Genomic DNA, 15,917 nt, shown 5'->3' on the forward strand with positions numbered 1-15,917 from the left:
GTCACCCACCCAGTCAAGTCAGTCACCCAGTCAGTCACCCACCCACCCAGTCAGACAGTCACCCAGTCACCCAGTCAGTCAGTCACCCAGTCGGTCAGTCACTCACCCAGTCAAGTCACCCACCAAGTCAAGTCAGTCACCCACTCACCCAGTCAGACAGTCACCCAGTCAGTCAGTAACCCAATCACGTCACCCAATCAAGTCACCCAGTCAGTCACCCAGTCAGTCAGTCACCCACTCACTCACTCACCCAGTCAATCCCTCACTCACTCACCCAGTCAGTCAGTAACCCAGTCACTCACTCACCCAGTCAATCACTCACTCACCCAGTCAGTCAGTAACCCAGTCAGTCAGTCAGTCACCCAGTCAGTCAAACAAGTAGTCACCCAGTCAGTCAGTCACCCAGTCAAACAAGTAGTCAGCGGTCTACACATAATAATGTATTGAGGTTTTGAACTAATTTCTAACTTGCTTTGTTCCAGATCTGACTAGAAAGCTTCTCACAGGAGACCTCGGCCTCCCCCCTAACGCAGAAGACAGGTAGGGGACGGCTGCACTCGTGTGTATTTGCTGACAGTTATGCTTTCATTTTGTGTTGGGATTGTTAACAATCGCTTATATTCGCAACCTGTCGGCATTTCGTTAATATGAAGAAGTTTCCCATTATTGAAGAATTAGCTTCACTGTGGGGCAGCTCACACACCCAGCACCCCACCCTGATCTTAACGCTGCGGGAACGGTCTTACTAAGAATTTATTACATTTGCAATGGGGCGGGGCTAGGGGGCGAGTAGATTTTTTGGGTCCACGAGTAGATTTTTGAGTGATTTGTCGAACACTGTATATATATGTTTATATATAATATGTGATAAAAAATCACTGGCACTCCAATAGAAATTCAATAATGAATAGGTGCATGTCCCATATAAATAATAAAAGTATACATTACCGCATAGCAGCAAAAAGGAGACAGCACTCAGGTGAATGAAAATGAATGTATTAAATACAGCACATAGCTCCAACGTTTCGATCCCACGGGGGGATCTTCCTCAGGGTGGTCAGTGTATTTAATACATTGATTTTCATTCACCTGAGTGCTGTCTCCTTTTTGCTGCTATGCGGTAATGTATACTTTTATGTTTATATATATATATATATATATATATACGCGCACACGCACACACGCACACACACCCATATTGCACACTATTCACACAAAGAGCCGCACAAATGCAAAATGTGTAGAAAAACGAGGCCGCGCTATGTAATTACTGTTTATCTCTTTATTTAAACATAACATCGCTGATATAAACCTGATCAGGGCGAGTCGGGCCAGTGTGATGCATATTCTGGCGCGTCGGGTTTAATCTGAATTATGTCCCGTTATATTTATATTTCACACAGAAGCATTGTTACTATTTTTATTGCAAATGAACAAAGAAACATTATAACGCTAAAAAAAGCAAATATAAGGGAGACTTGTGTAATTGTCTCGTTCGGATATCAGCACGAAATAAATGATTTGTATAACACAGATATAAAGAGACCGGTTTCCTCAGCGCGGTTCTGGTGAACGTGTCAGAGATCCGTCGCTGGATATGTTACGGCAGAAACACGTTATTAGAAACGCTGCATATTTATACATTATATATTCACGGCAAATGCGCAGAATCCCAAACCCCCAAACCCCCCGATATTGTGCGAAACCCCCAAAACCCCCCGATATTGTGCGAAACCCCCAAACCCCCCGATATTGTGCGAAACCCCCAAACCCCCCGATATTGTGCGAAACCCCCAAACCCCCCGATATTGTGCGAAACCCCCAAACCCCCCGATATTGTGCGAAACCCCCAAACCCCCCGATATTGTGCGAAACCCCCAAACCCCCCGATATTGTGCGAAACCCCCAAACCCCCCGATATTGTGCGAAACCCCCAAACCCCCCGATATTGTGCAAAACCCCCCACGTATAGTAAGGATAAGGGCAGGTTATTCCCAGTGCGGGATTCTCCTGCACGCGGCTTTATTTATAAAGAGAAATAGGCCCCATATTTCTGTATAAAGGCCGCTTTGTGTCTAACGCTGATTCTTCGGGAGAACAATATGGCGGCCGCTGTGCGCCTTGCCTCTGGCAGCCAATGGGAAGCTGCACCATGAATGCGCGATGACATCGTGGCTACGTGCTGGCGACCACAGCCGCCATATTGGTACATGTGACCAGGAAGTGACACAGAATAGACGCAGCATTTATTGGTAACGGGGGTCTCACAGGGGGAGATCTGCGGGACCCCGCGCCCCCCTCTCATATTAGGGGGATCGCTGCTGTTAAAGGAATAAATCCCCCATTAGAAATAAAGCAGCGGCTGCTGCACGTGTCCCCGAAACGCGTCCCATCTGCTGATGTGATGTCACCGCGTCTTGCTTTCCTGGGATGTGTGACATGAGAGGGCGCAGATTGGGGGTTTGTAGGAGAGGCACAGGCCCCCTGCACATTGTATGGGGGGAGGGGGCGGGGGGGTTTATCACTTATTTACCCATTATATTATACATCTTGGAGAGTGGAGACGCGGCAGGAGGTGCAGCCGCAGCGAGGCGTAATAACACGGTATTACCGTGATGTGTAATACACAGAGAGATATTAGCTGCTAGTGGAGCTCAGGGAGGAGAGTTGAGATCGTCCGGTGTAAGCGAGGGGGAGAGACCGTATAGAAACCTTTGCATAGGGTCTGTGTCTCCTCCTCACAGATTAACTCATCAGACCTGATACAAACAATAAGAAATGATAGAAATCAGGAGACAGGAATTCAATAAAACATTCTCATTCTTCAATATAACGGTATAGTCTGTAATGACAACATGACTCCCAGGACTTCTTCCCTTTCACACATTTATCTCTACCTGTGACCGGTTATACTGGTATAGTGACCCAGTACACCACACACGCGCACACCCGCACACACTCACACCCACCTAGTTCTGAATCCAACAAAAGCAGATACATTGATGGAAACTCCTTGGACAAGAATATGCTCTAATACTTTGAGAAGAGTCACCATCAGCAGCACAATAATCACTGTGTATTATAACTGGGGTTTTACCTGTACAATAATCTGCAGCAGTGACTATGAAAACTTTGTGAATAATGCGAATACCCATCGTGAGTTATCCCACACGTACCCATCGTGAGTTATCCCACACGTACCCATCGTGAGTTATCCCACACGTACCCATCGTGAGTTATCCCACACGTACCCATCGCGAGTTATCCCACACGTACCCATCGCGAGTTATCCCACACGTACCCATCGCGAGTTATCCCACACGTACCCATCGCGAGTTATCCCACACGTACCCATCGCGAGTTATCCCACACGTACCCATCGCGAGTTATCCCACACGTACCCATCGCGAGTTATCCCACACGTACCCATCGCGAGTTATCCCACACGTACCCATCGCGAGTTATCCCACACGTACCCATCGCGAGTTATCCCACACGTACCCATCGCGAGTTATCCCACACGTACCCATCGCGAGTTATCCCACACGTACCCATCGCGAGTTATCCCACACGTACCCATCGTGACCTATCCCACACGTACCCATCGTGACCTATCCCACAAGTACCCATCGTGACCTATCCCACACGTACCCATCGTGACCTATCCCACACGTACCCATCGTGACCTATCCCACACGTACCCATCGTGACCTATCCCACACGTACCCATCGTGACCTATCCCACACGTACCCATCGTGACCTATCCCACACGTACCCATCGTGACCTATCCCACACGTACCCATCGTGACCTATCCCACACGTACCCATCGTGACCTATCCCACACGTACCCATCGTGACCTATCCCACACGTACCCATCGTGAGTTATCCCACACGTACCCATCGTGAGTTATCCCACACGTACCCATCGTGAGTTATCCCACACGTACCCATCGTGAGTTATCCCACACATACCCATCGCGTGTTATCCCACACATACCCATCGTGTGTTATCCCATACATACCCATCACGTGTTATCCCACACATACCCATCGTGAGTTATCCCACACATACCCATCGTGAGTTATCCCACACATACCCATCGCGTGTTATTCCATACATACCCATCACGTGTTATCCCACACATACCCATCGTGAGTTATCCCACACATACCCATTGCGTGTTATCCCATACATACCCATCGTGAGTTATCCCACACATACCCATCGCGTGTTATCCCATACATATCCATCACGTGTTATCCCACACATACCCATTGTGAGTTATCCCACACATACCCATCGTGAGTTATCCCACACATACCCATCGTGAGTTATCCCACACATACCCATCGCGTGTTATTCCATACATACCCATCACGTGTTATCCCATACATACCTAACATGAGTTATCCCACACAGTAAATACCGTACCTTCATTCTGGGGAACAGGAAAGCGAGTCCCTGCTGAGGAATAGAAAATGAGGTTATAGAAGATTTGTATGATTACAAACCGTGTGAAAGTAGATGAAATAACGTTATTTCGTGTGACATACGAGCTTATAGGCTTAAAGATTAGGAAATGTAACAATATTCTCTAACAAACATTTCTAAAATGTGGTGATTTTGTTATTTAATGATCAGCACAAAGAGACAGGACAATGGTGGGACAGCGAGAAGCCTGCGTTTCCAAACCTCTGCCAGAGATGAAAGTCCAATAATGCTAATTAATTTAGCTTTTCATAATGAATATGTTCTAATAGTGACACTGAAAACACTAGCGTGATTTTCCAGCATAAAGTCTGCAATTGGTGCAATTACCTTTCTTACTGCGGAGATAAATGGTGAGTCCTACCACGATGAAGATGGATCCCAGGACAAACCCAACAATACCGGTCAGCATCAGGTTCCGGGCAGATTCGGATGTGTCTGGTTCTGTGAGAAAGAAAACATACACAGTATAATACATCTGTAGCAGAGTAATATTTATATCTGAAGAAAGAGGTGTTATACTGTTAGACTGCTAGATGTGTTGTTTATAGAAGCTGTTCCCATGAGACACCATCTGGAAAGGTTTTATGTGGAACGGGGCTCAAAATCACACGGAGACTCTGGGAAAACGTCTTGTGAGTTATTAAGTGTCCGGATTGCCTGGCCAATTGTCCATAGAAAACAGTCCGTATGTCGCCATGGTAACACGACATCAAATGACACTGCAGGGTCACATGACCCACGGCATCATTTGACGCTTCATACAATGTGAGGGGGGGCGCGAGCAGTTGGGGTGAGCAGAATAATCAACGGATGGAGGGTTTCCAACGATCACTAGGGGATTCGGATGCCCGGGTTACCACCCTCCAACCCGCTGTACTTCAGCCTGCTGTACCGGCACCTATCCCTTCTCTGCTCTCCCCGAGCTCAGCACCATGCCTTCCGACCCCTAACCGCTACGGAGGCGACCCCTTGGCATGCCGGGGTTTCCTTAACCAGTGCTCCATGCCGTTTGAATTACTGCCTGCACACTTTCTTTCTCCTCGCTTTAAGGTGGCGTACATTATCTCCCTCTTGATGGATGACACTTTGGCCTGGGCCTCACCGATTTGGGAGCAAAGACCCGATCTCATGTCTGACGTGGACCGATTCACTGCAGAGTTCCGAAGAATTTTTGACACTCCAGGAAGGAAGATAACGGCAGCTTCTTCTCTCCTAAATATATCCTAGGGGAACCACATGGTGGCGTGTTACACCCTCGAATTCCGCACAACTGCCACTGTGACTGGGTGGAATGACGAAGCATTGTCGGCGGTGTTCTGGCAAGGGCTGTCCGAGAATCTCAAGGACGAACTGGCATCATTGGAACGTCCGTCGGGATTAGAGGAGTTAGTGGCTCTAAGTTCACCTATTTGTCTTCCTTCTCCAATCTCCAGCGGTAATTCCCCAGCCGTAGCCGTGGAGGAACCCATGCAACTTGGACTTACCAATCTGTCTACTGAAGAGAGACAGCGAAGACAACGCTCGGGACTTTGTATGTATTGCGGCAACAAGGGACACCAACGCCTAGTGAAGGTTGGGAAATTACACTGGGAACCACGTCACATCCCTCTTTCAAACCTCCTACCAGGATCCACATTCCCGTCACCTTGTCCGGAGACAACCACACGTGCCTTCCTGGACTCTGGATCAGGGGGCAACTTTTTTTTTTCAACCAAAAATGTTTTTATTGAGCACATGGTACAATTAATACAGTATCTGCCAACCCATTGTCATACATACATGTTACCATGACTGCTCATTTTTATAGATAAACCACAACTGACGTACTGGGGAGACATACTGACAAACAAAAACCAAAAAGGGGGGGGGGGAGGGAAAGGGCAGGTGGAGCAGTTCCACTGTGTCGTTGATTCTCCGGAGCGCCGCCAGAGGAGGAGCTCCCCACCGGCGGACCTCAGAACGGCTGACGGCTCCCAGGTCCCAACCTTCTTCTGCTCCTGCGGCCATTTTGTGGCAAACTGTTTGGTCCCTCTATCGGTCCGGCTAGCGTCAAGTCTCTTTAGTTTAAAGTGTAGTCGCCCCGCTAGTCCAACAACCACCCACATCAGAGGAGAATGCGACAGAAACTATCAAAGCAGTAAGTTAGAGGCACTGACCCCAGGGATATCGATTTGGGCCAACCATGGCGTCCAAACTTTTAGGAAATTTGTGCCGGTGTCGTTAACCAGACTCGTTAACTGCTCCATCCGGCAAACATACCAAATTCTATTCCTGATTTGTGGGATATTGGGTACCTCGGGTTGCTTCCACAATGCTGCGATTTCACACCTCAGGGCTGTTGCGAAATGTGCAACTAATTTGTGTGCCGATCTGTTTAGCTCCGGGGTGCGTCTGGCCAGCAGAAACAACCAGGAGTCCAAGGAGATCGTGCAGCCGACGGGGCAACTTTATCGACCAGGAATTTGTGGAGAGAAACAAGATACCTTTAACCCCTAAAGATCGCCCAGTGGGCCTCGAGACTATCGACGGTCGTCCTCTCCAACCGGCCTTTATTATCCTCCAAACCATTCCTCTGTTCCTACACTCCCCCGGTGGCCATTCCGAGACATTACAACTCGATGTTATTCACTCACCGTCTGTAGATATCATTCTAGGACTACCGTGACTCCAGCAACACAATCCGGAGGTGGATTGGACCGGTACTTGGCCTATCCGTTGGAGTACTCTGTGCCAGGAGACATGTTTGGACAAAACCCTCGCCGGATTATTACTACTGGATCCTGGAGATTCTCTACTAGAGATATACCACAAATTCCGGGACGTCTTCAACAAGGGTCAAGCCGAAGAGCTACCGCCCCACCGTTCCTTCGATTGCCCCATCGACCTCTTCCCCGGTGCCACTATTGCCCGTGGGTGGTACTACCCTCTATCCGCACCAGAGACTCAGGCCATGAGGCAATATATACAAGAGAACCTCCTCAGGGGCTTCATCCGAAAATCTTCCTCACCCACTGGTGCAGGATTCTTCTTCGTTAAAAAGAAGGATGGGTCTCCAAGACCTTGTATAGACTATCGGGGGCTCAACAAAATAACGGTTAAGAACCATTATCCTCTCCCTCTGATTTCTGAATTATTCGACAGACTTCAAGGAGCCACAATCTTTACGAAACTGGACCTGAGAGGGGCATACAACCTGGTGAGGATCCGCCATGGAGACGAGTGGAAGACGAAGTTCAACACTCGCGACAGACAATATTGTTTCAAATTTTTTATTAGGCAGTTACAATATTTCACAACATTATAGGTACATTTGATATAACAGCCTAATCCAGGTTTTTACTTTTCAACTGGGGGGGGGGGGGGTAAGGAGATAGACTCAACGCCCCCCCTGACCCTTCGGGGGCTGTCGGGGTGACGTGAGTATGGAAACAGAAATGGGGTTCGAAGGAGATAGAAAGTGAGAGAGTGGGGGGGGGGGAAGGAGTGGGATGGGGCATTGCTCCCCTTCTCTTTGGCTTCCCTTTTTAGGGCCTTAGTTCTATTTGTTGTGTCCCTATATTTCTATAGGGAGTTTCTGCGCAGTAGCGCCATGTGAGTTATCCAGGGGTCCCACATGTTATTAAAAGAGGTGGTGGATCTTTTCAGAAAGGTGGATAATCTCTCCATATCCATCACCTCTTGCCCTCTTTTTATCACTGTTTGCTTGGAGGGGGGAGACACCTTCTTCCAGGCGGCTGCCACCGCACATCTAGCCGCAGTGAGAATGAAGGAGACTAATTTGCCTGTTGGTCAGTCCAGCGTATCTAAGGGCCTGGCCAACAGATAGGTCAGCGGGTCAATGGGTATTTTGAGGTCCGTGACCTCTTCAATTAGTTTTTGAATGGTTTCCCAGTATCTTTGAATTTCCGGGCATGACCACCAGATGTGGGCCATGTCCCCCTTTTGACCGCAACCTCTCCAGCATAAATCGGAAGCCTGGGGGTAGATTTGATTTATTCTAACTGGGGTAAGATACCAGCGAAATAGTATTTTATATATATTTTCTTTGATTGTGGTACATATGGAAGTTCCTGAGGCATTTCCCCAAATACTTTCCCAATCCTCTGGGTCTATAACTGTATCCAATTCTGCTGCCCAATGCAGCATATAATCGTGCGTGGGGGCTCTGGGTGCCTTCTCCAATTCTGCACAAATTTGCGTTATAAGACCTCTCTGGTGGCCTGTCTCTCTGCAGAGTCGTTCGAATCCAGTGAGAGGGGGAAATTCCAACATTGGGGATAATGTTTGAATAAAGTGCCGAATTTGTAGGTATTTGAAAACGTTTAATCCTACCATTTCATATTTAGTTTGTAGTCTTTGATAACTCAGGAACTCCCCGAAGCTCAGGAGGTCGGCAACCACTTTGATATCTTTTGTTTTGAATTGATCGAATTGTCTGGGCTCACATCCAGGTGGGAATTTCGGATTTTCGTGAATTCGTGTAAATTGGGATTGAGGTGTTGTGAGCTTAAATTTGTATTTGCATTTCGACCAGGTCTCCCATGTGTGTCTCATAGGGCTTAATTTGAGTTTACTGTTCTGCATGTCTTCCTTACTCAGGGACCAAAGGCAGGCCGGCAGTGAGGGCGTCCCAGCATAGTGCGTTTCTATCTCTAGCCAGCAGTTTTGATTTGGGTTAGCATCCAGACCACCACCTGTCGCAGTTGTGCGGCTAGGTAGTATCTTGTGATGTCTGGGACTCCCATTCCTCCCCTCCTTGCGGCCAAAAGAACCGTTCTGGGGACTCTGGGTTTCTTCCCTTGCCAAATGAATTGGAAGATTAGCTTTTGGATGTTTTTTAATTCCGAGCCGGGGATGTGGATCGGGAGAGTCTGAAAGTAATATAGCAATCTAGGGAGTATGTTCATTTTAACTGAGATCATTCTCCCGATCCAAGATATCTGGACCAATTCATTTGGCAAGGGAAGAAACCCAGAGTCCCCAGAACGGTTCTTTTGTCCCTACCCAACCTCCAAAAAGAACTCAGAGATTTTTGAAAAATCTCAGGATATAAGATTAATAATGATAAATCGGAAGCCCTGAATCTAAGCCTGCCAGAGCCGGAGGTGAAACTCCTCAAACTAAACTTTAACTATCGATGGAGCTCCTCCTGTATCAAATATTTGGGAGTCAAGATATCGAGGACCTACCAATTACCCGTGTCATAGTATTTTTGGTTGGTCCATTTGAAGGCCTTTTCAACATCCTCCAGCTGAACTTGCCTAAGTTTTGTTCTGGCCATTAGCAATGTTTTGTATATCTTTTTTGAAGGGTTAATATGGGCTTGTTCTATTGTTTTGATACTATCTGTGAGTTCTTTGATTATTGCTTGGCGGGCTTTTTCCTGTGGGATGCGATGGAAATAAATTTCCCTCTGATAGTTGCCTTATGGGCTTCCCATAGGATTGCTGGAGAGGAGACTGTCCCTGCGTTGAAAAAGAAATAGTCCTTAAGTGAGGTTCTAATTTCCCTTTCTACTTCAGGGTGATTAAGAAGTGAATCATTCAGTCTCCAGGAGTAATTCGTTGTTTTCTCAAAGGGTATTGATAGTGTCAGGGTGATCGGGGCGTGATCGGACCAGGTGATTGAGCCAATGTCTGATTCAATGGCTGCCGCCATCTCATTTTTGGTGGTTAGAAAATAGTCTATTCGAGAGTAGGTCTGGTGAGGTGCTGAGTAAAAGGTGTAGTCTCTCTGACCCTGATGTTGGGTTCTCCAAACATCCACCAGTGAGAACTCGCTCATGATTCCCCTAAACCTTTTCCCCTTGATCTGGGAGTGGGCTGTGCGGGGAGGACCCATTGTGGTTGATCTGTCTTCGGTGGGATTTAGGACCATGTTTAGGTCACCTCCCACTATCATCGATGACAGATATCCCGGGTCAACGCCCTCGAGAACAGTTTGTAGAAATTCTGTTTGGTTCTCGTTTGGGGCGTATACATTGATCAGGGCAATTGCCGAGCCCGCTAGGGAGCCATATACCACCAGAAATCTACCCTCCGGGTCCACTGTTGTTTTGACATGATTAAATAGGGTGCCTTGTCTGATTAGGATAGCCACACCCCTCTTTTTACTACTGAATGATGCAAAAAAGCATGCTGGGAACATTTTTTTGAATAAATTTGGGGGTCCTGTGATGTGAAGTGGGTCTCCTGTAGGAATATGATGTCTCCCCCCGATTTTTTCATATCCTGGAGGGCTAACCTCCGCTTTCTATTGTTTTGTAGTCCTTTAATGTTTAGCGAACAAATTTTAATTGGGGCTACTGACATCATTACGGTGTTTGTTTTTTGTGGTTCAGGGTCTCGGGATCTCCCCTTTCCCATTAAGAGAGATCTTGCCTTTAGTTTTTGGGGGGGTCGCTGTGTTTTGGTTTATTTGTTTTTTGGGAGGGGGATGTGAGCTTCTTTTGGGGGAGAATAAGGCCTACTAAGGAGGGGGGAGAGGTAGGGGGAGGGGGATAAAGATCTGCTGGGACAGGGTCAACAGATAGAGAAGAGAAAGGATTAGGGCCTTCCTGGGCCTTAACATGGTGTTGCCAGGTCTAGGGTAGACCGGCATTTGGGCAGACTTGCCCTGTAGCGGTGAGACCGGCGCCAATGGCCGATACGAAACAGGAGGGGTCCAGACCCTCTGTTGTCGATGTATTGCGCCTTTCCCCTCCCTGCCCCTCCGTCTCAGCATCTATACCTGTCCGAGGTTGCTGGTGCAGTGGCAGGGGGGTGGTGGGATAGGGGCGGGGTGGTGTGTGTGGGGAGGGGGGGGTGGGGGGGGAAGGAGGGAACATATTAAAAAACCTTTTTCACATTTGCAAACAACTCTGGATTCTGAAATAACATGCATTTTTGGTTGTAGTTAAGGACCTGCCTATTAACATGAAGGGTTTCAGAGTCCAATTAACCTTTGCATTCAACTTCATTTTTTACAACCATCTACAACAGTTAACACTTCTATTTCTGCAGCGGGACACACTAAACCAGTTTATTTTGTTCCCTGTTTCACCTGGGATGGGTATTTTACTAGGGAGATCCATTAGAGATTGACTAAGTGGGTTGATCCCCTCGGATCTTCAGATCTCCAGTTCAGCTCCCCATTGTTGGCCCACCTGGATCCAGATCTAAACCTGCGTTTTGCCCTGGGAGGTTTGTTGGCGTTGGGAAAGGAGGGGGGAGGGGAGGTAGGTGGAGGGTAAGTGAGAGGGGAGGGGGGGGTGGGAGGGGGGGCAGGTGGGGGGGAGGGGAAGTGGCGGGGGGTAGTTGGGAGAGGAAAGGGGGGAGGGGTGTGAGGGCAAGCTGGGTGGGGGGGGGGGGTGGGGTAGGGGTGGGGGTGTGTGAGGGCAAGCTGGGTGGGGGGGGGTGGGGGAGGGGAGGTGGGGTAGGGGTGGGGGTGTGTGGGGGGGGAGGGTAGGGGGGGGATGGGAGGGGGGTACATGGTAAAAAATCCTTTTCATATTTGCTTCTAACTCTGGGTTCTGAAACAACATGCATTTTTGATTGTGGTGGAGGGCTTGACATGAAGGGTTAACCTTTGCATTCAGCTTCATTTTTAAAACAATAAACAACAGTTGACGCTTCTATTCCCGCAGCGGGACACATTAAACCATTTTGTTTTGTTCCCTGTTTCACATGGGATGGGTATTTTACCAGGGAGATCGATTTATTATTGCCTATGTGTATTGATCCCCTCGGATCTGCATATCTTCAATTCAGCTCCCCACTGCTGGTCCCCGTGGGTCAAGATCTAGGCCTGCATTTTGCCCCGGGAGGTTAGTCGGTGTTGGGAAAAAAAGGGGGGGGGGGAGGGAGTGGGGGGGGGAGATAGGTGGAGGGTAAGTAAGAGGGGAGGAGGGTGGGTCGAGACGGACAATATGAGTATTTGGTGATGCCCTTCGGTTTGTGCAATGCACCCGCAGTGTTCCAGGAATTTGTGAATGAGATCTTCAGGGATCTACTCGACCAATACGTAGTCATATACTTGGACGACATCCTGATCCTCTCAAAGAACGCTTTTGAGCACTCCGAACATGTGAGACAGGTTCTCCAGAGACTACGCACTAATCATCTCTTCGCTAAATTAGAGAAGTGCCAATTTCATCAGTCCTCCACCACGTTCCTGGGGTCCTGGCTTGACGATGAATCCGGATAAAGTCAAGGTGATCATTGAATGGCCACGACCACTATCTTTCAATGCTGTCCAGAGGTTCCTGGGTTTCTCAAATTACTACCGGAGGTTCATCCAGGGCTTCTCCGCAGTAGTCGCACCTATCACTGCACTAACCAAAAAGGGAGCCTGTAAGAGACGTGATCAGAGGTACGCAATGGAGACTGTTTTAAGGTGAAATTAAAATAAGGCTTTATTGCGCCTGTTGCTTTAAACACAGCAAACATGTAAATCAGCAAACAAAATCCGCTCCACTCTGGAGTATATATACACTTGTGATCCAGTTCTCTTTAACTGTGTGGTTAGCCCAGCGATTCACCAGCCCAAATCATAGAGACATTTATCAATATACATAGACATAGATAATAGTCTTATAAGAAAAGTCTTATCTGTTAGCTGGGTTGCTGTAGGGGAAGCTTCTCTGCTCTCTTGGATCCGCACCCTTGTGTGCTAAGGCAATGTCCTACTCCAAGTTTAGAATCTTGTCCCATTTGTCTTGTCTTCAACTTGCCGCTCAAGACATCTGTCCTTCCTTGGTTCAGCCCAGTTGTGGACTAAGGAATCTCTCTTCCTGTCTCAGAGGCAGGCTTTTTCTAACACCTGTAATCAGCCAGGTGGTGTTAGTTAATTGCCTACCAGCAGTTAACCACCACACTGCTGGATTAGAGGCACATTTGTGAAAAGGGATAAGTCCCCTGTTACAGAGCCGATCCGGCTCACTGGCCTACCGAAGCTATTGAAGCCTTTGAGAGACTAAAGAAGCCCTTCATAACCGCACCCATTCTTGTGCAATTGAACACTGCACTACTCTTTACCCTCGAGGTGGACGCCTCCGACGTCGGAGCTGGCGCAGTACTCTCGCAGAGAAAAGATCCCCAGGCAAGACTCAATCTATGGGCATTTTTTTTCTAAAAAAAAATTCTGCCGCTGAGAGAAATTACGACGTGGGTAATCGCGAACTTCTCGCTATCAAGATGGCCTTGGAAGAATGGAGGCACTTTCTGGAAGGTACAACAACCCCGATCACTATCTTGACGGACCATAAAAATCTTCTTTATATTGAAGGGGCTTGCCGCCTAGGATCTCGCCAGGCACGTTGGGATCTATTCTTCACCCGCTTTAACTTCGTGATCTCCTACATCCCGGGTTCCAAGAACATCAAGGTGGATGCACTGTCCCGGCAGTTCTTAACTGAGGAAAAAACCCCGGATCAACGCGAGCCAATCCTTCCCCCAACGTGCATTCTTGCCACAAACGTCTTCAGCGCTCTTTCTGAGATCACGAAGGCACAGAACCCCATCCCCGAGGGCATCCTGGTTCCTGAGGGACGGTTGTTCATTCCCACCTTTCACAGACAGGTCATGGAGTGGGGTCACGCTTTCAAGACGGCAGGTCACTAGGAGGACTATCGATCTCTTGGAACGCACCTTCTGGTGGCCTGGCATGCGCAAGGACATTAGGAGCTTCGTATCTTCTTGAACTATATGTGCCCAGCACAAGACACCCCGCAGTAAACCACCTGGTCTCCTGTTGCCTCTTCCCATCCCCGACCGCCCGTGGAGCACCTCTCGATGGACTTTATAGTCGAATTGCCCAAGTCCAGGGGTATGGATATGGTTTTGGTGGTAGATCGCTTTTCGAAGCAGGCACACTTCATCCCTCTCCGAGGACTACCATCTGCCGCCAAATTATCCGAAACCTTCGCCAAGGAGATCTTCAGACTTCACGGGACACCCCAAACTATAGTGTCGGATTGGGGGTCTCAATTTGTGTCTAAGTTTTGGAGAGCCTTCTGCAAAAAACTGGGTATCAAGTTACAGTTCTCCTCTGGCTACCACCCACAAACCAATGGGCAAACCGAGCGGACCAGTCGTCACTTGAACAATATATTCGCTGCTTCGTCTCTGATGCACAGCACAACTGGGCGGAAATTCTCCCTTGGGCACAACAATTCTCGCAACGAGTCCACTCAACAGTCTCCCTTCATTAATTATGGGTTTCACCCCACCTCTTTCCCATCTCCTGTCCCCAACTCTGGGGTTCCTGCAGTGGAGGACAGGGTCTGACTTCTTCAGCAATCCTGGAAGAAGAGCCAAGACAACCTAAGACAGGCTGCTCTTCTCCACAGTAAACAAGCTGATCGCCACCGCCGCGGGACTCCTAATTATTTTCCTGGCCAAAAAGTCTGGCTCTCCATGAGGAATATTCGGCTCAAGGTTCCCTCTCCTAAGCTGGCCCGAGATTCATCGGACCATTCCCAATTCTGAAGAGAATTAATCCAGTGGCCTACCGGCTAAAACTCCCCCCAACCATGAAAATCCCATCGGCTTTTCATGTTTCGCTCCTGAAACCTATTCTACCCGACAAATCCGTCTCAAGGATGAACATTTCTCCCAGACCCATCTTAGTGGAGGGTCAAGAGGAGTTTGATGTCCAGGCCATCATCAATTCAAGGGTATCCAGGGGAAAGCTACAGTATTTGGTACACTGGAAAGGCTTTGGTCCGGAAGAACGGGAGTGGATATGCCGGGATCAAGTACATGCCCCATGACTGATCCGGGAGTTTCACCGCAAGTACCCCTCTAAGCCATCCCTTCGGTTGCCCGGTGGTCTCCCCTCGAGGGGTGGGTACTGTCATGACCGCACGGTTCGTGCCCGCACCTTCCTACCTGCCTGTGCCAACGTCCCGTCATGGCGGCTCACGCGGCCGCTTTCCCCGCTCCTCCGTCGGCCCGCGCCCCATTGGCACGCTGCCTCCATCTTCCGGGAGCGCGCGGCGGGTCTTGTCCTTGTGCACACCTTGGCGTGCCACGCTCCAGCCCCGGGCGCGCGCGGCATGCACATGCATCATTTAAAGGAACCAGCACCTACAATAATGCCTGGATTGATCTCAGGTGGGCTACACCGGAGCTACACCCTACCTCAGCCTATCACCGGTCTACCTATGTCTGAGCCACTCCTCCCTTCTGTCCCTGATTGGTGCTTCCCTGTATATAGACTCATTCTGCCTTCTGGTCATTGCTGAGCATAGACCTTCTATGCACCGTGCTCACTTGCAGCCTGAGTACCTGTCCATGTTGACCCTGTATTCTTGTTGTGACCCTGCTTGTACCTGACCTGTCTCTTCTTGTTCCCTTGAACCTTGGCTTGGCTAACGGACTTCTACACTCTCCTATCCTCGACTATGGCTTAAGAATCTCGACCATTCTACACTCTCCAATC

General features: G+C 48.7%; 1 protein-coding gene across 2 annotated transcripts in view; it reads right to left on the reverse strand.

The window, feature by feature from the left end:
* Positions 1–1,936: 1,936 nt before the first annotated feature.
* LOC142474709 (rano class II histocompatibility antigen, A beta chain-like) overlaps positions 1,937–15,917 on the reverse strand; it is an 81,810-nt gene continuing 67,829 nt past the window's right edge. Inside the window, exons 4-6 of one of the 2 annotated variants that reach the window (XM_075580896.1) lie at positions 4,824–4,937; positions 4,437–4,466; positions 1,937–2,759 (exon numbers count right to left, since the gene is read on the reverse strand). In XM_075580896.1, the coding sequence (XP_075437011.1) occupies positions 2,746–2,759; positions 4,437–4,466; positions 4,824–4,937 (158 nt within the window). In that variant the 3' untranslated portion in view covers positions 1,937–2,745. Of the gene's footprint in view, positions 2,760–4,436; positions 4,470–4,823; positions 4,938–15,917 lie in introns of both variants that reach the window. The other variant, XM_075580895.1, reaches the window with a different exon arrangement.

The sequence above is a fragment of the Ascaphus truei genome, assembly GCF_040206685.1.
Source record: "Ascaphus truei isolate aAscTru1 chromosome 20 unlocalized genomic scaffold, aAscTru1.hap1 SUPER_20_unloc_2, whole genome shotgun sequence".
NCBI classification, from domain to species: domain Eukaryota; kingdom Metazoa; phylum Chordata; class Amphibia; order Anura; family Ascaphidae; genus Ascaphus; species Ascaphus truei.